The sequence below is a fragment of the Anabrus simplex genome, chromosome 3 (genome assembly GCF_040414725.1).
Source record: "Anabrus simplex isolate iqAnaSimp1 chromosome 3, ASM4041472v1, whole genome shotgun sequence".
Lineage (NCBI taxonomy): Eukaryota > Metazoa > Arthropoda > Insecta > Orthoptera > Tettigoniidae > Anabrus > Anabrus simplex.
In genome coordinates this window covers 515681622-515705280 of record NC_090267.1, presented here as the reverse complement: position 1 = coordinate 515705280, position 23659 = coordinate 515681622, and the positions used below count along the sequence as shown (strand labels likewise).

General features: G+C 39.4%; 1 protein-coding gene across 1 annotated transcript in view; it reads right to left on the bottom strand.

The window, feature by feature from the left end:
* Positions 1 to 23659, bottom strand: part of fsd (fates-shifted) — a 119112-nt gene that overhangs the window by 90167 nt on the left and 5286 nt on the right. The window contains exon 2 of the mRNA XM_067143702.2: positions 9003 to 9092. Coding sequence (XP_066999803.1) covers positions 9003 to 9092 — 90 coding nt within the window. The remainder of the gene's footprint in view (positions 1 to 9002; positions 9093 to 23659) is intronic.

Here is a 23659-nt window from a genome sequence, read left to right as displayed (position 1 = left end):
CACGTTTGATAAGATGTAAGACCTTGAAACAGAAACATACAGAGTGCAGCTCAAAATATACTTTGTCAAGAACAAGGAGCTAAGCGTAAATGCCCAAAACATAATAAACCTACTGTTATTAGAAAATGAGATAGAACAAGCTGACCACCTCTGTTATTTAGGAATCATTATTTCCAGTAATGGATGGGCAAATTAAGATATCCAATATAGGAGGCCAAAGGGGCCTTCACCCAGCTCCAACCAGTGTGGAAGCATTGAGAACTGACGATGATGCCAAAATTAAGGATCTTTGAGTCGACTATGAAATCAGTACTCTTCTGTATATGGAAGACATGAAAGGGGAATGGAGATATAATATGCAAAATCCACACCTTCACCAACAAACGTTTAAGAAACATCCTACAAGGTGGTGGTGATTCTTGTTTTGTTTTTTTTGTTTTTGTTTTTGCTATTTGCTTTACGTTGCACCGACACAGATAGGTCTTGTGGCAACGATGGGATACAAAAGGCCTAGAAATTGGAAGGATGCGGCCATAGCCTTAATTAAGGCACAGCCCCGAAAATGGGAAACCACGAAAAACCATCTTCAGGGCTGCCGACATTGGGGCTCGAACCCACTATCTCCCGATTACTGGATACTGGCCGCACTTAGCGACTGCAGCTATCAAGTTCGGTATTTTTGTTTTAAGAGGAAGTACAACTAGGTAATCATCCTCTCTGAACAAATGAAGTGGGAAGGAAATTTAAAATAAAACAAAATTATTTAATCAATGAAGGAATTTGGAAACAAAGTACAAAATAAAACAAAAATTATAGAATTAAGCCAAAAAATTACTAACGAATCAAAAGGGAACATGGGTTCCCTGAGTAACAGTACACTTGTAATTTACATACCCTTGATTAATCCACTGTCGCACATACAGAGGATGACGAGATCACCAGTAGTCGTGTCATCAGCTAATCGTTCGAGTGTTTCGTGCAGGCCGAGGCTCTGTCTTAGGCCAGAGAGATCGGTGCACTCTGCGAGGACGTGGGCCACGGTGAAGTCGGCACAACAAGAACACACTGCGGGATCTTCCCTCTTTAGGAGATAAGAGTGCGTAGATCGTCCATGACGTCCAGCCTACACAATACTATGGCCTCTCTCCGTGAAGGCCGAAAAGAGGACCGCCACACCGTGACTGTCTTCTTAATTGCTCCCAGCTTGTTGGGATTTCAAATGGCTAGCCACTCCGATTCCCAGGACGCCAAGATGGTTTGACGTAACTGAGAACAAATATTTTTAGCAGGTACATTCATAGGTCTTGGACGTAAAAGTACCGATTCCTTTGCAGCTTTAACTGCAAGTTCATTTCTCACAATCCCGATGTGGCTTGGAAGCCACACAAAAGTGATTCTGGTGCCAGCATCACTTAATCTGGCTAGGTCATGAATCTGCTGCACCAGTGGGTGTTGCAAAAAACAGGTTTCAATAGACTGCAGAGAACTTAACGAGTCGGTACACATAAGAAAATGGTTTCTTTCGTAAACCAGTGCAAACTGCAGACCTTATAAGATGGCGTAAAGCCCCGCATAGAATCATAGCAGCATTGCGTGGTCAGCCCCCTACGAAGTGCCACTGAGAAACTTAACCATGTTAAGTCTCTTCATGCAGGCAACCTTCAACTGATGGATGTGGGGCTGCCACGAGTCTCTTATCAAAATGGAGACCCAGGAATCTGCAGGTATCTACCACTGGTAAGACACTGTTTCGGAAGCGGAGCTCTGGTTCATAATGCACAAGGCGATGTCGACAGAAGTGTACAACTGAGGTTTTCGCCGCTGAAAATCAAAAACCACGTTGCAGGGCCCATCTGTCGACTCAGTTAATAGCTTGCTGTAACTGTCTCTCAGCAAACGCCACCTTTCCGAAGCTGTAATGTAGAACTAAATCGTCTACATACAGTGATGGAACGACTGCGGGCCCAGCAGCAACTACGAGTGCGATGTCCTAGCATAATTTTGGATCAAGAATTGCATAAGGGCACCCAACAACACATGCCTAAAGTCCAGATGAAAGAATATACATGGACAGGTCACACACTGCACTGAGCTTCTGACAACATATCGAAACAGGTCTTGAATGGAATCCCCAGGGAGCTAGCTACTGTGGTATAGGCAGCACTGGTTGGGAAATCGAGTCTAAGAGAGAGCTCTCGTATGAGCCTTATGTTCCACCGAGGAGTGACAGAAATTAAGTCAAGAAAGTCAAGGCTGAAGTTACTAGTATAAGTTTCAAAAATCGGGTTCTGCTACCACCACTGACATGTCATTTAAAATGGACATGGAGCTTACCTGCATTGGGGGTGTGCCTCAAAAGAGCTGCACCACCTTGGAATGAGGACACGAGTTTACTTTTTTTATTTGCAACTAATTTCTTATTTTTACGCATGTAACTACCCCAGCAAGCCTCCCGTGAAGAAATATTTCATGTGACAAACGAATACGTACTCTGTTATGAATAACAATGGAATCTACATGTTTGTACAGGCTTCTATGACTGCCGAAGTCATTTACACAAAGTAAATTTTAACCTATGAAGAAATCAGTCTCTCATTCCCAGTGAAGCTACTGTTGATGAGTCTTCGCCATCTCCTCTGAAAACTGTGCTGGATGAAGTAATAATCATCGTGAACTTCTTCAAACTTTAGCCCCTAAATTTGTGGCCTTTTTAAAAAAACTTTTGTGCCAGGAAATGGGATTAGAACACACATTAACAAGTGTTTGAACTTAAAGAGGAGATACATGCATTTTTGACAAGTAAGAGTACAAACATGCCAGGTTGATTACTCCTCAGTCAGCACTCATCACTCCTATTTCTTCACACGGGAAGCTGAGAGATGCAAAACAAACCCTATATTTCAATAGTGGTGTTCATGCCGGCATTTCATTCATCCCTCCTCTCTCCGCTCCTCCCTCAAGAATCAATTTGGTCTGAATTTAGAGCATCATGTTTCTTGGGTGCTGTTCTGTGATTGGTTGGCTCAACGCCACAGCTGCCTACTCATAATATTATAGGCCCATGTTGACTGAAGGTAAAATATCAATATTAAATTAGTAGGCTACTTGTTTAATATTAACTTTATACTCTACAAATTTAATCTTTTGATAACATACGGATTACTTTATTGAAATGGAGAACAATATTACTTTTCTACTGCTTACGTTATTGTAATGATCGGTTTTTCTTCAATGAAAATCGGGCTGACATGATAGATGCTGTACTTCCGTGGTTTCATATTGCCTTCAATTCCTTTTATCAAATAAGAATAACTCTCATGATATGCCCTGCCTGTCATAAGAGGTGGTTAAAAGGGGGCCCAGGGGCTCTTAACTTGGGGGCATGGGTTGGTGACCACGGGATCCTCAGCTGAGTCCTGGCATTGCTTCCACTTACTTGGCTCCTCACTTTCATTTATCTTATCCAACCTCCAATGGACAACTCTTGTTCTTTTTCGATCCCGATGGTATTAGAGCATTTGAGGTCTAGGGAGACTTTCATTTACTTTAATAGCAACAGAAACATGTCTTTTCTACAGTGAATTCAAGTTCATATCTTGTTAATAAATGCACAATCGAATTATTAATACAAATATGATTACCATACATTTCCTAATTATTAGTCATATAAATGTTTCTGAAGGGTGTGCCATGGATAATTTTCTGAGGCTGTGGAACAGTGTAGTACAGAAATGCAAACTGAAAGACAAAAACAGTCTTCAGGAACAATAAAGCACTACAACAGAGTCCCATTTATCCAAAACAATTGGGATTAACTGATTTAAATTTTTTTTTTACAATTTGCTTTATGTCCCATCGACACAGATAGGTAGTATGGCGATGATGGGATAGGAAAAGCCTAGGCCTAGGAGTGGGAAGGAAGCGGCCATGTCCTTAATTAAGGTACAGTCCCAGCATTTGCCTGGTATGAAAATGGGAAACCACGAAAAGCCATCTTCAGAGCTGCCAACAGTGGGGCTCGAACCCACTATCTCCCAGGATGCAAGTTCACAGTAGCGCGCCTGTAACTGCACGGCCAACTCGCCCGGTAAAATCATTCCTAAAATGCAGCGTTCAGCTGAGACGTCTTGAGATGGCTTCAGACGTTAGTGTACAAGATCTGTTGCTAGTAGCAAGCAGTTTATGAAGAAATCATTCTTCTGCTGTTTTGATGATGATGCTTGTTGTGTAAAGGGGCCTAAAATCTAGGTCATCGGCCCTTAATGGTACGAAATGAGACGAAATGTAATGACAATTTAAAAGTCCAAAATTCATCCACTGACCAGAATTCAGAACATGATGAAAAATGAATGGATGAATATGAATTTAAAATAGCGGATCCAACTCACAATTCTGAAAGTTAAAAATAATTCCAAAATCGATCCACTGACTAGAATTCAAAAAGATGACAATGAACAATGATTATGAACTTAAAACAATCAGTGCATCTGACCCACAATGCCCCACCTTCCCAGAAATTATCTTGGAACAATAGTTTTTCTGACCAAGGGACTGCTTCTGAAGCACAATCCTGAATCGATAATGCTTGTCGTCTAAAGGAGTCCAATATCCAGGTCAATGGCCCCTCATAATGGTACTTATTGTTAGTAAAGTAGAACCATGGTATTTCTCATGTTGCGGTACTAATGAAAAGTAGCGTAGACTCGTGGTGTTCCATACGTTATGGTACTACTCACGAGTATTGTATGTCACACAGGTAATACAGACGTATGCTGTTTCTCACATAATGGTGCCACTCACAGGCAACATAACCCCGTGGTGTTCCGTATATAGTGGTGCTAATCACAGATACTGTAAAACCACAGTGAACTACCTATTGTGTACCTAACATAGTGGTACTACTTGCATGTAAAGGCGACCCATGCTGTTCCCGCATGATGGTACTAATCACAAGTAGTTTCATAGTTCTAATGCAATCATCCCTTGGTCGCCCCTTTTAGTCACCTCTTATGACAGGCAGGGGATGGGTGTGTTCTTCGTCTGCGTCGCCCACTCACACTGTTGTTTTGACTTCTTTCCGAAATCAGTAGCATAGAAAATCCCCAATGCTTGGATGATTACCACTGTTCTGATAACCTGAGGTTGAGGATGAGGAATCTCTTGCAAGCGAAGCAGTAGTTCACCATGTAATGAAAGGAATGAATATTGAAGTGCTTACAGAGTTTTAACAAAAGTGGTTAATGAACTACAATGTGTCAAAATCATTACTTTTATTGCAATTATTAAGTTTTATTGCAAGAAAGCTTAGACAAATTCATCAGAATAGCAAAGTGGTTTTGTTTCAATGCCCTTAGCTCTTCACTTGTAGGCAGCTGACTACAAGATGCAAATAAAAAGAAAAAAAAAACTCCAGCATTACATTTCTTGAGGTATCAAAAGCATTTGATACAAATTGTCACAAACTCTGAACACCAAACCAGTTACTCTATGTGGCAACTAGAAGACAAAGTGCCAATTGAAGCAGTCAGAAAACAGACTACAGTTCATTCCATGTTAAGAAAACAGTACTGCTCTTATAACAGGGTTGCCATATCGAAAGGCTCTGCTCAACACCAACACGGGAAAATGGTGGCACATAAATTTGTGAAATTCAGTAAATAAGTTCAAGACAAAAAGCGGAAGAAAAAGCTATAAGTTTGTTTTATGAACTAAAGTGGACGTGGGGTTTACAGGGGCTATTTTTGGTTTGTACAAAATCAGAAGTAAACTACGGCACATAATAAACCGCATCATTGAAGGGTAAGGCAAACTGGGAGAGAAAATTGAGAAATAATTTTTGTGGGCTCGAGGGATGCATTTAATTGCATTTTAATAAATTTGTCCAGGCAAAAGGCTAGAAAACAGGTGCAACAAATAAATTCTGCAGATGACTCTACAGAAGATCACAGTATTAAGGTTAAAAGAAGAAATCACATACGTAGGATTATCGCATAACTCTCACTCAACACAAGACAGTTACGCACTGATATAAAGCCTAAACACACACGCAACAAATAAATACTCTAGATGACTTCACTACAGAAGTGAACTGCCTGTGGTTCACAGAGTGAGAGACTACACGAGGCTTGTACCAGAATAACACAGAAGAAGGAAAATGAAGGAAGGCAACAATGCGATGGATGTTCCTGCCATTGTGCTCCCCCCATACGAATGTATTTATGAAAAAGAATATGTTATGTAGTTATTTTAATAACTCACGGGCCAAAATGCCTGATCCTTTTTATCTATCTATAATATCCCTTAATCACGAGGAATCATGGGAGACTCCGAGGTGGTGTGTTCACTCCTTGTAGGTCCATAATACTGTTTTCTTAACATGGAATGAGGTACAGATAAGAGGGACTGCATACTAGAACAGACAATGAGATGTTACAATACTTTGGACTTAATGACTGTTGGATCACACAAGGTGATGAACGATTATGGTGGTCGTACCTGATCCAAGTAACAGGAAAAGGGGATGGTGACAATAAGTTGAAGACCTATAAATTGCCTTAAACATGCCGTAAAACTTCAAAAGAATGGTAAAGCAACTGGACCTGACGGTGTGTACGCTGAAGTTCTCAAAGTAATAACAGAACAGGAATCTATCGGCCTCAATATCTTAACATCATTATTCAATCAAATATATGTATCAGGAGAAATACCATCAGAATGGCTGAAATCAACCTTCATATCACTACCGAAGAAGCCTAACTCATCTCAGTGCGATGATTATCGTATAAGTTTGATGTCTCACGTGCTCAAAATATTCTTGCGAATCATTCACACTAGAATATATAAAAAATGTGAATCCCACATGGATCAGAATCAGTTTGGTTTCCGAAATGGCGTTGGTACATGTGAGGCACTCTTCTCGTTAAATGTGTTGTTACAGAGGTGCAGAGATATGAATGTTGATGTCTATGCCTGTTTTATAGACTGTAAAAAAAGCTTTCGATTGTGTCAGGCACAATAAGCTGATAGAGATTCTGAGATCAACAGGTAATGACTCTGGTGACTTACGTATAATCAGTAACCTGTACTAGAATCAGTTCGCAAATGTCAAAACTGACCAAGGAACTTCAGAAACTGCTTCGATCAGGAAGGGCATCCACCAGGGTTGTGTACTGTCACCTCTGTTGTTTAACATTTACTCAAACGCAATCTTTAAAGAAACATTGGTAGACTATGGTGGGATCAAAATTAACGGGAAAATCATCAACATCAGATATGCAGATGATACTGTTGTCATAGCTGATGACATGCCTGCCCTTCAGTGCATGATAAACTCCTTAGTTCAGCACAGTGAAGAGTTTGGATTATATGTTAACCCCTCAAAAACGAAACTGATGGTGTTCCCCAAGAAGACAATTCGGACAAATCTCACAAGAAAAGATAAAATAGTTAAGCAAGTGTCTTCTCTCAAATATCTCGGTACCATCTTGGATGACCAATGTAACTCCAAACGGGAGATAATATCTAGAATTGAGCAGGCCAGGAAACAATTCATTACCATGAAGAAATTCTTTGTGAGGTCATATCTCAGTCTCCAACTACAAATTCGTATAATCCGCTGCTATATATTTTCTGTTCTCCTATATGGATGTGAAAGCTGGACTCTGGATCCAATCATAGAAAAATGTATTGACGCCTTCGAAATGTTCCTGTATTCGCCGTCTCTTGCGGATATCCTGGGTAACAAAAATCTCAAATGCCAAGGTCCTTCGTCAGATGAAAAAGCAAAAAGAACTACTGCTCACCATAAAACAGAGGAAAACGCAATACCTAGGACATATCATGGGAGGTGAGAGGTATCAGTTATTACAGCTTATTATCGAAGGGAAGATACAGGGGAAGAGATCTGTTGGGAGAAGAAGAAATTCATGGCTGAAAGACCTTCGAAGATGGCACTGCTGTACTTCAGAAATGGCATTCCATTCTGCGCTGTCAAGATCAGAGCTAGTTACATGGATCGCCAACCTCCGCTCGGAGACGGCGTCTTAAGAAGAAGAAGAAGAAGAAGAAGAAGAAGAAGAAATTGCCTTACAAACCTATAAAAAGACTTAAGAATATTTTTAAAAAAGACCTATAACTGGGAAAAAGGACATTAAAATGTGATAGAAATTCATTCATAATTTTAGTTTTAATGATATATTTAATGAATGAATATAATGAAAAATGCAAAATTCTGCTGGTGTGCAAAAATATTTGAGCAAAATACTTCATCTTTCACAAGTTATAAATTTTTATATTAACATACAGTAATAAAAGAGTACTTGCAGAATTTATAATTAAATATTTTTTCCAGCTAGAATGAATACAGCAAACCTGCAATGAGCATTCTGGAGAAAGAAATTGAAGTTAGTATAACTGGAATCATATTTGGCTTAACCACATTAGGGTTACAGAAATTGGAATTCAGAAACCTTACCTCACTTGGCTTTGCAGTACATCTCCAGGCTTTTACGTGTAAATGATCGTCGGGTTTCAGACAATACATTGCAAAACATTGAGAAAAGTCTCTCCACATCAACGGATGTTAAAGATTCACACTTCTCTTTTCAGCATTTCACTTATCTTGCACATAATTTGATGCCCCTGGTTTTTTTCAAGCAATAGTTTCATTTTTCATTTCATTTCCCTCTTGTCATATATGGTTCAATATATGTATTTACTAGAGAAAAGAAGTTTAAGAGGTAATGGACAAACTAATGATGATTCGAATTGAGAATGTAGTCAAAAGAAGGTGAAGTTGCCGGTAAGACCTAAAGAAAATGCTATAAAAGGATAAATAAAACCCACCCTTTTCTGGCCTACAATGACCCAGAATGAACATATGTTGGGCCTCATCTTCAGACACTTGAGAAAAACAAAGGATTTTTTCTCAATTTCCGAGCCCTACTAATAAGTTATCTGAATTAAGAATAGATATTAATAAATTTTAATAAAAGTATACCCACCTTCACGTGCTACGTTGTTTGATGCAGCTTTCTTTAATCGGCCCTTGCCAGAGGAGATGGAACAGTTCGCAAAATCATTCAAGGTTACATCTGAAAGGTAAAGTACCACAGATATGAGTATCTCATTTCCAATAAGGACAAACAAGAGTACCCAGGGAGCACAATACTATCAGAACATTAGTCAGTCTACAGGAGGCTTATCGGATCATTTGTCTGTTATATACTACAGGACATTTATTTCACAATACAAGAAGACAACACCATCAAGACACTCTCACTCTATGTTAGTCACTCTATGTTATTGTTACTTTTTGTAAAGCAATTGTCCAACTTGTCGGCTGCAGCCAAAAATATTGTTTTTTGTTTTTGAGAAGTGTATTCTACCTGGTATTGATGATGATGATGATGATGATGATGATGATTGTTGTTGTTTAAAGGGGCCTAACATCGAGGTCATCGGCCCCTAATGGTACGAAATGAAATAACAAAACGTTCAAATTTATCCACTGACCAAAATAAAATAAATGTCATGAAGAATGAATGGACATGAACAAAAAACAGTGGATCACCCTAAAAAAAAGATCGTAAATAACAGTATTACTGACCAAGGGACCACTTTATAAAGCACAATGATGCTTGATGTCTAAAGGGGTGCAAAATCCACGTCTATGGCCCCACAGAATGGTACTTGTCGCGAGTAAAGTAGAACCATGGTATTTGTCATGTTGGGGTACGAATCAAAAGTAGCAAAGACTCACGGTGTTCCACACAAGATGGTACTACTCACAAATATTGCACTTCGTACAGGGAACACAGACCTGTGGTGTTTCTCACACAATGGCGCCACTCATAGCCAACGCAAACCGATGAGGTTCCTCACCTAGGTGTACTCGTCACGGGTGCCGGTATTCCTGTGGTGTTCCTCACATAGTGGGTACTAATCACAGGCAACGCAGACCCACGGTGCCGCTCATATAGTGGTACAACTCACAGGCTATGCTCAAAACCGCAGTGCTGCTCACATGGGTACGACGCACGGGTACTGGAAACCCCAAGGCCAGCCTCTTTACTGCTACTAATCACAAACCTATTTCGTACCTAACTTAGTGGTACTACTTGCAAGTACAGGCAACCCATGGTGTTCCCCGCGTAATGGTACGAATCAAAAGTAGTTTCATGGTTCTAATTCATTCATCCGTTGGTCGCCCCTTTTAGTCGCCTCTCACGACAGGCAGGGGATACAGTGGGTGTGTTATTCGTCTGCGTCCCCCACCCACAGGGGGTAAAGAGAGAGAAAAAAGAAGAAAGAAGAGATCCGTCACTTCGAAAAATCAAGTAATGGACAAAGAAAGGCAACGGCCACGAAGGGCGTGAAAATGAAAGACTCCCTAGCCCTCGAATGCTCTAATACCGTCGGGGTCGGAAGAAAACAAGAGTTGACCAAGGGAGGTCGAACAGGATAGACGAAAGGGAGGAGCCTGGCACAAGTAGGTGGAAGCAATGCCAAGACTCAGCTAAGGGCCCCATAGTCGCCAACCCATGCTCCCAAATTGAGAGCCCCTTGGCCCCTTTTAGTCGCCTCTTACGACAGGCAGGGGATACCGCGGGTGTATTCTACATGTGCGTCTCCCACCACCCGGGGGTAGTGTGTTTGGTCCGCGAGAGGTATTTTATTTCCCTCAAGTCCGCCGGCAAGCCGGTTAGGACCCCCCTATCCGCCACCTGGGACGCACCACGTGGGAGTATCACCTCTCCCCCTGCTACGCCAGCGTAGTAGGTTCGTGGCTCCCTTGTATTACAATGGCTAGCTAGCAAAAGTGACCAACTAGGGAACATGTAGTTCTGAAGTTTTGGTCCAGATTTTATTATTTACGGTATATATAATGTGTACCCTCTGACAAATTCCCACATCTGCAGCTTGTTGTGTATGGCTAACGTGTAAAACCAATCATTAAATATACAATTTGAATCCACATGAGTAATCACAACTTGTTTCAGCTCTCCTAATTTTTTTGACAATTTGCACATTCGTTAGTTTGCTAGAAGGGTTTGAAGCTCAGACACTACCAACAGTAAAGCAACCAAAAAATGAAAACCGACATATCTGAAATGTCGAGCTATAAAAATTGCCGAAAATATCATGGGTTGACTATGTGTGTAATGCTGCAGTTTTTACAGAGGATCGGTCAAAACAAAGAATTTTTGAAAATTATCAAAACAACAGCGGAAATTATAATATTTTCATGCAGGTAATGAGCAATGAAGAGAAATCCTCCAACTACTGATGATGCAAGCGAAGCTCTGGAGAAGATGTCCAGTACATCGCCACATTTTGAAGTTGGGAAATCTACCATCAAATGTGAATTTGATTGCTGGGGTGAAGTTGACTGAAAACTTAGAGAGATAAGAGAAGAACAGAATCTGATAACTGAAACTGAAAAACGGAAATTAAAATGTATTGGTCACATTCTGCGGTATGAGGAGTTCCTTTGTAATATCACTGAAGAAATGATTGCTGGAAAAAGAGGAAGAGTGTCGTACTTCAAGAACCTGCTTCTGAGGATGAAGTGCAAGACCTACGCTGAGTTGAAAAGACTGGCTCAAGATAGACAACTGTGGCTGCAGCGACAAGGCTGAGCTTTTAGAATATAATGATGATGATATTAAATAACTATACATTGTTACAGAACTTTTGAACATTGCTCTGCTTCTCTAATAAAAGTGTTTTCATCAATAATGAATATTTATTTACATTTTTTACACCCACCATATACATCTAAATCTTCAAAGAATTAAGAATTAACTGGGAATTTAGCCTTCATCATCTTCCTCTTCTTCGCAAACCTCTTCATTCTTTCCAACCTGGCTGACCTTTCTTCATCAGATTTGTTGCAAAGTTTTCAGTTTAAGTCTCATATGTTTGTTCTTCAGAATATGTTTCTCTTCTCTATTTGCAATTTGTTGCATTGTAATCAATGAACATGAAAGCATTTTTCAACTTTTTAGTCAACTTCACTCCAGCAGTCAAATTCACCCCATTTGACGGTACATCAGCTAAGCCCTTCAGAATGGCCATCAATAAAGTCAGACAGCCATGATGATTGCTGGCACCGAGACCATATAAGGTACCAAAAGAAGTACTCTATCCATGTATGCTTACACAGTAAGTCCCTGCTCTCCATCATTTTCCTAAACATGTATAATATTTCACTCCTGTTAGCTTTCTTATCTGAAAATTTACGACTAAAAAATGTGCATTTTAACTTAATGACCTCAGGGTACTGTATTCGTTGTCGGTGGCGGCGGCAATTACTCATTTCCGAGTTTACAGATTTCCTGGCTAAGTGAGCTTCGATTCCCAGCAGTTTGTGTTTAAACTTCCAGTGACTGTACAGGCCAATTCTTGCATAGAACATACGTCCACACACCGCGCAACTGAGGGATGGGGGAGATCTTGGCTGGGTTTGGCGAAGTTTGCATTCCTGTCGCTTAATATCTTCATGTCTGCGGCGTTCTTGTTGAAAGTGTTGAACTGAGGCATAGACACTTTGCCGCCAAAGTAAACGGTCCTTGGGAATTGTTTCCAAGGCTTGTGGGTTTATTTCAGCCATCTTTAAGGTTTGTTTCAGTTAGTCTTTGAAACGTCTCAGGAGGACACCCCGTGGTCTTGAACCGGTGCCAAGTTCACCATAGAGGATCTGGCGCGGTAGTATGGTGTCATTCATACGGCACACATGTCCTGCCCAACTGAGGCAATGGCCAACGACCAATGCTTCTACACTCTTAGCACATGCTTTCTTGAGAACTTCAACATTATAGACGTAGTTTTTCCACTTGATGTTCATGATGGAGCATAGTTTTTGTTGGTGAAAGCGCTCAAGCTTTTTGACGTCACAGCGGTATTAGGTCCACGTTTCACAGCCACAGAGATGACTACAGCCTGGTATACCATTAGTTTTGTTTACTAAACCAAGTTATACTAAGCATATAACCAGCCAAGATATATAATGAAAATCCTAGCACCAGTCTGGAATAAGGACAAGGGTAGGTGTTAGCCACTGCAACAAGTCAGTCAAAGTTTCTTCATCACATTCTTATGCAATAAGCGCTAAATCAGTGAGCAGCTGGAGCATCCCCCTGAAACAATGTGCATCAATCCAATCTGATCAGGGCGAGATGTGGACAAGGACTTCTGCCCCTGGCCTAAGCTGGCTGACAAAGTAAAGCCAAACATTGTGGTGAACTAGCCAAAGTGCTCAAATGATGACGAGATCTTGGAGTCCCTAAACAAAATTGATCCCAGTGTTAAGTTTACTAAAGAGGATGAGGTTAGGAACTCATTAAACTTTTTGGACTTAACTATTACACGCGGACATAATACCTTCGATTTTCAAATATACAGGAAACCTACACACTCTCCCTTAACTATTATGAATTCATCCCTACACGCCAAGTCCCAAAAACAAGCCTCTTTCTATAATTTAATTTATAGAGCTTTTAAAATTCCTCTTTCTCCCAACAATTTAAAAACTGAACTGAAGTACATAAGGAATCTTGCTCAACTCAACGGGTTTAAAATAGATATGGTCAACCGTTTGATTAATAAAATCAAAATTAAATTGTTCACTAATCTCGTCCCAGAAAAACCTTAAAAAACTAGTTTCGCCACATTTACATATAACAACCCAGCCGTCCATCAGATCGCAAATACTTTAAAGAAGCACAATATTAATATAGCCTTCAGGACAGTTAACACCAATCGAAACATATTTTTTAAACACAACGAGGTCAATCACAATAGCAACCATTATTCAAGGTCCAGCATATATAAACTAACATGTACACAATGTGATTTTTCTTATATCGGACAAACTGGCCGGAGCTTTAACACGAGATATCTGGAACATTATAACGCTCAAAAACACAATAAGTACTCAGCGATGAGCCAACATATGAGAGAAACGGGCCATCACTTTACATCCATAGAGAAAGATCTTACCATCATTAGAAGCATAGGTAAAGGAAAATTAATGAATGAACTGGAAAATCTACACATCTTTTTAGACCAAACCTACAATAAAAATAAAAATCTCAACGACGTCAATGAAATTAAAAATCCTTTGTACGAATTAACACCCAGATTAATTAATATCGTGAATTCAGATCAAAACAAAATCCCTCAATTATTTAAATCTCCACACTCAAATGCTTCATCCACCATGCCAAAAGTTAAACCCGCCCATATCGCTTCTAGAAAATCCCCTCCAGCAATAGCACACACGCCCATAGACCAGCCTACCCCCACTCTCCCTCCATGCTCCGCCCCTCCATTACCGCACCAGTACAACACCAGGAGTAGAAATGTTGATAAGACAGGCGCTGCCAGAACAGACAGGTCCATCTAATATTAATTGAACAAGTAAGTCATTTTACAGTTAAGAGGTGTTAATTTAATACATTTTATCACAACGCGTGCTCTAAATTTTTAATTCAATATTACTTTTCTACTTCATTACAGATATTCTTAAGATCCCTCCCAAAGACCAAGCAACACATCAACGGGAACAATATCCATACAAGACTGTATCAAGTGTCTAGGATGTTCCTTCTCAATTAAGCAGCAGCCTAAAACTATGAAACAGCTTAATATTGTACTCTTGTCAATTCCTTGACGTTACATGAGACCCAAAGTCAAGACGCTAACAGTTTCATTCACAACGTTCTTGACCAGTCTACCTACAACAATTGGTTTTTTAAATCTCCACTTGTGCATGACAACACATTTAAATATTAGTTACGTCAAGAACACGAAAATGAAAATCGTGGGTCAAATAAGCCCCAGTTTTAATATCGCCCTTTCTCAAGACTTATGATAAAAAAGAAGATCCATTTCATTTTATTTTGAGCATTTTAAGTTAACCAGAATAGAACTGCCAAGTTAAAACACATTTAATTTAAATTTATATTTTCAATCTTGACCAACCTACAATCAACAATCAGTTCAAATCTCCACTTATTGTTGACGACACATCCTGTCAACAGACACGGTACATCAAGAACATGATATGATATAGGGGTCACATAAACCCCGATATGTAATCCTCTTTACCAAAAAGAAGATCCATTTTAGTTTTGGACATTTTTCACATTAGATAAATTAGGACCAAAAAACTTAACTGTATTAACTTATATTACCCATCTTAAGGGTTCATTAATGTTTGTATATATTGTATATAATGTATATACTGTATATAGTGTATATATTGGTATGTTTATATTGATTAAAAAGGTCCCAAACCTTGACCTAAAGGTTGTATACAGGCTGAAGATGCCCAAAATAATGGGTGAAACATGTACCTGACCTAAATAAGTCTACATAAAATCATGTAGATAATAACCACATTAAACGTGGAAAGTATTGAATAGGTGGTTTTTTATTAAACTATCCTTGATATCTATGCCTAATACAGAACAATAATGAGAGTTATTACTTGTAATCCAAAACTTATTCACCTTATTGGAATTACCCTTAAGAACACTAAATCTAAAGTCAGATTTAGAAATGAACTCTCAAAGCCATTTGACATTAATACTGGACTTCGGCAGGGAGATGGACTCTCACCATTATTGTTTAATTGTGTGTTGGAAAAAATCATGCGGGAATGGAATAAGATGTGTCAACCTAACATCAAGATTGGCAGAAAAATAAGACTTAATTGTTTAGCATTCGCTGATGATCTTGCACTACTTGCTAATGATATGGAAGAAGCTAAATTGCAAATAGAAGAACTTGATAACATAGCAAGAAAAGTTGGATTGCAAATTTCATATGAAAAAACAGAAATAATGCCAACCTTCCCTGTTACAGCACCAACCATTACCTTAGCCAATACCAAACAAATTAAAATTGTGAGTAAGTTTAAATATCTTGGTGAAATTATAACTTGGAACACCAAAGAAAAATCATCAATAGAAAACAGAACATTTAAGTTAAAAAAAGCACAACGAATTACATGGCCAACGTACAAGAAAAAATCTCTTTCAATAAATGCTAAACTTCAACATTACTATTCCATCATTAAACCTGAAGCGACTTATGCTTGTGAAACACTATTTAAATTGAACACCAAAGCAACAACTGATACACTGCAAAAGGTTGACAGAAGGATACTCAGAACAATCATTAATAAAAACATCAGGTGGATGGACAATGGAGATTATTGCCTAATACAGTGGTTTATAGGGAAAGTGAATCTATAATAGATACGATGAGAAAAAGAAGAATTGCCTTTTTCTGTCATCTTTCTAGATTAAATGATAATAGGATAATAAAACAGCTATTTAATTACTTTTGGAAAAGTAAAACAAAAAATAATTGGTTTAAAGAAGTTCAGAATGATTTAGAAGAGCTGAATATTACAATGAAACAAATTGAAAATAGAGAAGAAAAAAGGATTCTCAAGAACAAACAAATAAGATTGTCGTTAAAAACTATACAACACAAACAATATGTCATATCTGATGAAGAAAGGGCAGCCAGGTCAGCCAGAATGAAGAGGTTTTGGGAAAGGAAGAAGATGATGCAAGCTAAACCTTCAGTTAATTCTTTGTTAATGTAAATGTATTTGGATTTGATTTAAGTGCTCCAATGTGGGCGTAAACTATGTAAATAATAAATAATAAATAATAATAATAATAATAATAATAATAATAATAATAATAATAATAATAACTGTACCCGGGGGTACACCTCCATGCCGCTAATTCAAACTTTGCACCAGTTGAAACTCCCCTACTGGAGGAAGTCTGAACTTTATCTACTGCGTAAATTTTCAAGTTTCTCAGAAGATGTCACTACTTGTAAATTTTGAAGTTTCTGAACGGGGTCGTTTTCGATGTATTTTTGTTTTGCCTGTAGTAAGAAGTGTGGACATTCTCTTCCAGATGGCACTACTGAAGAAATACAATTATGCACCCTAGTGTGAAGTGAAAGAACTATGTTTTTGAAGAAATTTTGTGTTTATAAGTTTGTTCTTTGTTAAATTTCTTTCAGTTATTGTTTATGTTGGCAATATTAACCCCTTCCTTCCGCCAGGTTTGAATTTAGCCAATCCCGAATTTCTTTAATTAATTTATGACCAATCAGCTGTATCTTCTTCAACTTGGATATGTTGCTTAACCCTAACCAATAAAATTCTTGTGGGAGGGTGTTCTCATTCCTCAAACGCCTCGAACTTTCCGCGAGAGTATATAAACTGCTGATTTTCGGGTCTCCGGGCCACTTCAGTAACATCTTTCAGTGTGTAAAGTACGTAGCAGGGGGCGGGAAGCGCCTCTTTCTTCGGGCAACAGTTCAACCACAAGGTAATGGCCTTTTAATAACTTCTTTTCTTGCTAGCTCAGCAGTTTAACTCTCGGGTCAGGTCCGAAGCCTTTTACCATGTAACTTTCCCTTAAAATGTAAAGACACTTAGTATCTATTCTATCTTTTAAACTACATAATGGGATAGAGAGTGCTTAACCCTCTCGAGCTCCCACTCATATTGCTTTGAGGTGAACTTATTTTCTCAACCGTTTCTTCCAGTCTAGCGTAATGTAAATTGTCTTCTCATATAAGTCACCTCTTTAGTATGGGATTAGCCCTTGCATTAACGGCCTAGTGCCAAGTAGGTTTTAAACAAAATGTATTAGGAGTGCAGCTTCGCCTCCTTTCAAATTGGTATTGTCGAGGCCATGTAATATTTCTGTTTCTTTACTTGATAGGCCTCAGTAGGTTGGGTATTTTTACCCCTGTTTTCATGTCCTTGGAGGACAACTTCAATGTGGAGTTTGGTGTGGCCTTTGATAGGCTTAAATTTTGAGAGCGAGTTGCTCTTTCTTGAAATTGAGTTGTTGTATGCCTCGAGGAGGCTTTACCGTGTAAAGAGGAGCAAGTGCTCCTAGGCATGATTGGGGTCTTCTGCCCCTTTGTTGAATTCTGTATATCGTAAGGTTGGGCTTATAGCTCAAGAATTGTGTGTCTGGCTCTCGGAGCCCAAATCCTGTAATCATTGTAATTGTACATTTTCGAATTGTGTTTCGGCTACTGAGTACCTGTTCTATTTGTTATTTCTTAATCTTTAAAAGAAAATATAACCTTGTTAAATTTTATCTTAACTTTAATTTCGTATTTTGGGACCTGTTCACCCCCGCACCTTCTTTCACCTCTGCTGTTCCACAGATACCTCGGAACAATAATAATAATAATAATAATAATAATAATAATAATAATAATAATAATAATAATAATAATAACAACCCGTGTGGGGATTTACCGGTTACCTCCATCGGGCGCGTCCCATTGGAATTGGGGAAGCTCGCTGGCTCTGCCGCCAGCAGAGTCAGAGGGTAGTAGGGAAATAAAATACCACCGTGAAAAAAAAAAAAAAACTGGTCCCTTGCCAGGGTTACGGCGAAGACTGGTAAATGACCAGAAGCCAGAAGACATCTTGAGGCAACCTCTAGGGCTAACAACCCTAGTTGTAAAAGGATGGGTACCCGTCCAAAGCAAAGTCAAGTCAAAACGCATGATGGCACAACATTTCAAGAAACATACACCAGGGGGTAAATCTTCAGATAAATCCCTCGTCGTGAACACCACGGCGCACGAGTCTCGTTCGGATTCTGGGGGAGACTCGACATCATGCAAGAGACGAGTCGGAGCGTCTCGGTGTACCCCGAAGAGTCAAAAACTCAGGCCAAAATCTAAAACCTTTGTAGCAACATTCAACATAAATTCACTTACACAAACTGGCAAGCTGAAAACCCTTACCAACGCTCTTCACGAAAATCAGATATCCATAATGGCCCTACAGGAAACAAGGTACTCAGATGAAGAGATTTTTGAATCCGAAGGCTACCGATTTTTCAAGAGCAAAGCGCAAAGAGGAATCCTCAATGGAGCTGTGATGCTCGGAACCGCGTTTGCTGTTAGAACCAAGATCCTTAAATCGGTTGCAAATTTCGAACCTGTGAATGACAGACTGTCTATACTCACAATTAAATGCGCAAACAAAACCTACGTCCTAGTTAACGCACATGCTCCTACAAAAGATAAGAACAAGTCTGATCCAGACGAAGTTGATAATTTCTGGGACCTACTGGATGAAAAATTAAACAAAATCCCCAAACACCATCTCAAGCTTCTTTTGGGTGACTTCAATGCCCAACTACGTCGTGAACAGAAGTACAAGAAAATCACAACCTGCAGGTCATGTCGACCCACTTTCGCCATCTACCCAGAAAGCAAATGACTTGGCATTCTCCCGTCCAAGCTCTCGGAGAGTTCCTAATTGATTATGCTGCAATCTCCAGGAGAAACAGCCCTGAGATTATGAATGTCAAGGTAAAGAAAGGCATCAATGTGGCCTCAGATCATTATATGTCTCTTATCAAATTCAAACCAATTCCCGCAAACACAAGGAAGACAACCAAACAGATCACACGCTTCGACAATTATAAACTTCGGCAAAGGGTCGAGGAGTTCTAGGAGAAGGCTAGACCAAATGACTGTAACTTTAACAACACCAAAAGTCTCCTCGTTGAGGCCGCCAAAGACGTTGCAGAAATCAAGAGAAGCAAAAAGCATGCTTGGTGGAATGGTACCTGCGAATCAGTCCTCCAAGAAAGACTCAATGCGTGGAAACAGTACTACTCTACGAAATCAGAAAATGACTGGGAAACCTACAAAACCCAACGTGCCCAAGCAGCTAGGGTGTTCAGAACTGAGAAGCGTAAATACGAAAAATCTCTCATTGAAAAGATAGAACAAAACTTTAGGAAGAATGAAAGCAGAGAGTACTACAGAGCCTTCAAACGCAAACTCACTGGCTATAAACCACCATCTCTATGCTTTGAGCGAAAGGACGGCACACTGGCGACTTCAAATGAAGAAAATTGCAGCATTCTGGCAGATTACTTCAAGAATTTACTTAACTGCTCTAAACCGCAAAGCGCCATTGAGACCAAGGAACCCTTACTCAGGTACCCAGAATCCAGACCACCCAACAGAGATGAGATCAAGCGCCATATTGCCCGTTTCAAAAATAACAAAGCGCCGGATGAAGACTCAGTAGTAGCAGAACTATGGAAATATGCCCCAGAGGAATCACTTGATATCTTGCAAAAGCAAATAGAAGAAATTTGGAACAAGCAGACCGTACCCGAAGATTGGAAAATAGCTTTGATCCATCCATTACACAAAAAAGGCGGCATGAAGAACATCAACAACTACAGAGGAATATCTTTGCTACCCGTGACTTACAAAATTCTATCACTTGCCATCCTGGAGCGTTTGGAAACACAAGTCAAACATCAAATAGGTGAATACCAAGGAGGGTTCAGAAAAGGTCGCTCAACAGCTGAACAGATCCAAAATCTCAAAACGATCATCAGATATTGTACACTAATGTCCAAGCAGTACGTGTCTGTCTTTGTGGAATTAAAGAAAGCGTACGACTCCATTGACCGGGAAGTCCTGCTAAACATCTTAAATGAATTTGGAGTTGATTTGAAACTGCTGGCATTAATTAGAGCCACCCTGACCGATACAAAATCCAAGGTGAAGTTCCACGGATGTCTCTCGCATTCCTTTGACATCAAAACAGGAGTCCGACAAGGTGATGGGCTATCCCCGATACTCTTCAACTGTGTTCTTGAAAAGATCATCAGAACCTGGCGGGTGAGATTACAGGAAACCAACTACAGTTCATTGAGAATAGGAACCAAATCCAAGGGGATCGCAACAGACTGCTTAGCATTTGCCAATGATATTGCTGTTCTCTCAAACGACATAGAAACCGCTAGAGCTCAAGTTGAAATTTTAAAGGGAATTGCCAAACAAACTGGTTTGCAGATATCGTTTGAGAAAACAGAAGTAATGACTAACATCCAAGAGGCTCCACCAAAACTCCATACAAAATACGGGGACATCACCCGAGTAGACAAATTCAAATACCTGGATGAGATCATCATGAAAAAAGGACTGGACAAAGAAGCACTTCAGGAGCGAGTACGCAAACTGGAAATAGCCTACCAAACATCCCGCACAATCTACAACAAAAAATGCCTTTCCCAAAACACCAAGATACGTCACTATGAAACAGTTCTGAAGCCAGTAGTTCTATTTGCAGCCAAAACCCTGTCTCTAAATGCCAACAAAGGACTCCTTGAAGAACTGGAGAAAAGAGAACACAAAATTGTGAGAGGAATCTTGGGATCAAAGTACAGAAATGGAATCCATCAAAAGAGATCCAACAAGGAAGTCTACAGCAAAATAGAGAAAATTACCGACACAATCAGAAAAAGACGGGCACGATTTTACGGTCATCTGAAAAGAAAGGATGGAGGAAAGTTAACTAAAGAAATCTTTCACTTTTTTGATTCAAACCCCAAAACTACAATTCCCTGGTTTAGAAATACCAAAGAAGACCTGCAAATGCTATATATCTCAGCTGAAGACGCCCTTAACAGAGATCTCTTCCGCAAGAAAATATTGACAAACGGGCTAAACCGAGACGAGCAACCGAAGAGAAGACACGGTGCCCCCTGGACAGAGGAGCGTAAGCAGGCCCACTCACAAAGAATGAGGGAAATTTGGGCTCTAAAGAAGGCCAAGTTCAGTGTCAAATGCAACAAGACTTAACGTGGTCCTTGATGGCCCCAGCGAATTATATATATAATAATAATAATAATAATAATAATAATAATAATAATAATAATAATAATAATAATGTTATTTGCTTTATGTCCCACTAACTACTCTTTTTCGGAGACACTGAGGTGCCGGAATTTTGTCCCGCAGGAGTTCTTTTTACGTGCCAGTAAATCTACCGACACGAGGCTGACGTATTTACAATAGAATTAAATTAATGTATTATCTGGGTCCACCTTTACAATATAAAATGTAAAGAGTTTAAATTACATAAATGATTAGGGATTAGTTTCGACCTAGTACTAGGTCATCGTCAGCCTAAAGCAAAATTAAAACACAAATACCGAAGAAATTAAACAATGTAAAGACACATAAGGTCTCGTAAAAGTACATACCATATGAGATATTGTGCAGCACTATGTTAAAAAATAACTATGAAAGAGATTCATAAAAAGTCCAGTGCGCATTAAAAAAATGTTATAGATAGGAATCCTTGAGTTGCTGGATAAGGAGATTAGAATATGCTGGTTCCTTTAAGATGCGGGTATCCAACTGAAGAACCACTGAGCCGAAGTTATGTCGTTTATTTAAGAATAAAGTCCAGTGCGCCGTATAGCATTAAAAAATCCAGTGCGCATTAATAATAATAATAATAATAATACTAATAATTTTATTTATTTTTATTTACAGAGTTTACGCCCACATTGGAGCACTTAAATCAGACTACAACAAATATGTCTTCCTTTTCTTCTCCCAAAAAGTCTTGAGTCTGGTTGACCTGGCTGCCCTCTCCGCATCCGTTATAACATATTGTTTCCTCTGTACAGTGGTCAGAGGAAGCCTGATGCATTTATTCTTCAAAATACTTTTCTCGCCTCTGTTTTCTATGGTTAATAATAATAATAATAATAATAATAATAATAATAATAATAATAATAATAATAATCATCGTATGGCCTCAGCTACCGTGTGCAGACATTTCAAACCAGATCTCTCTTGGGCGTCTATGGCTGAGATTTAATGAATTTTGTCGAGTAAATACCAAATGTATCATCAGAGATCTTTTACATGCCGACATCGTACAACATGGAGTGTCGAATGGACTTTTTTCCGCCCATCAAAAATCCGACTACCTCTGCCGGGTTTGAACCCGCTATCTTGGGATCCGGAGGCCGACACTCTACCACGGATCCACAGAGGCAGTTCAGTGCGCATTAAAAAGATGTTAGAGAAAGGAATCCTTGAGTTGCTGGATAAGGAGATTAGAATACGCTGGTTCCTTTAAAATGCCATTTTGTTATGTTGTCCATCATGAAAGGATATCTCTACACATTATGTTATAGTAGGTCAAGGATATCATCACTTTTCAGGCTTGGTTTCTGATTTGATAAACATGAGGTGCAAGTTGCATAGCCGCCCCACACATATCCAAACTACAGGAATAAAGCTGTACATTGTGCATAGATTTGCTGCATCGCCTCGGAAAAATTTGTCCCACCAGATTTTAACGAGGCTTCAGCAAGTGGTTTTCTATTCTGCATCGAGCATCACTCAGTGAGATGATTTTACCACAGCTCCTGATCGGCTTCTCGCTAATATATTATTTAACGAAATCCAGAATCCTGTGGGGAAAGGTTCGCTGAGACTTCAAAGTACTTTTTAATTTGGTTTCACTGTCTATTAGAAGGTGTTTAATAAGAATATTTTAGGCTTGCTCGGTTTTCCTATTCCTATTCTCTAGGTTTCACGTTCCGCTTAAACTGAGGAACCTCGGTCCTACATATCATCCTAGGACCTACATGTACACTGAAAACCACCTTTCGACATGCATAGTACAAATTTAAGATAAGAAGACTATGCCACCAACAGCACTCAGATCATTCCCCAGTGGTGCATTTCACTATGAATAAGACACCAAGATTTTAACGTGTTCATTAAGCTTTATCATACCAAAGCCCAACTTTAC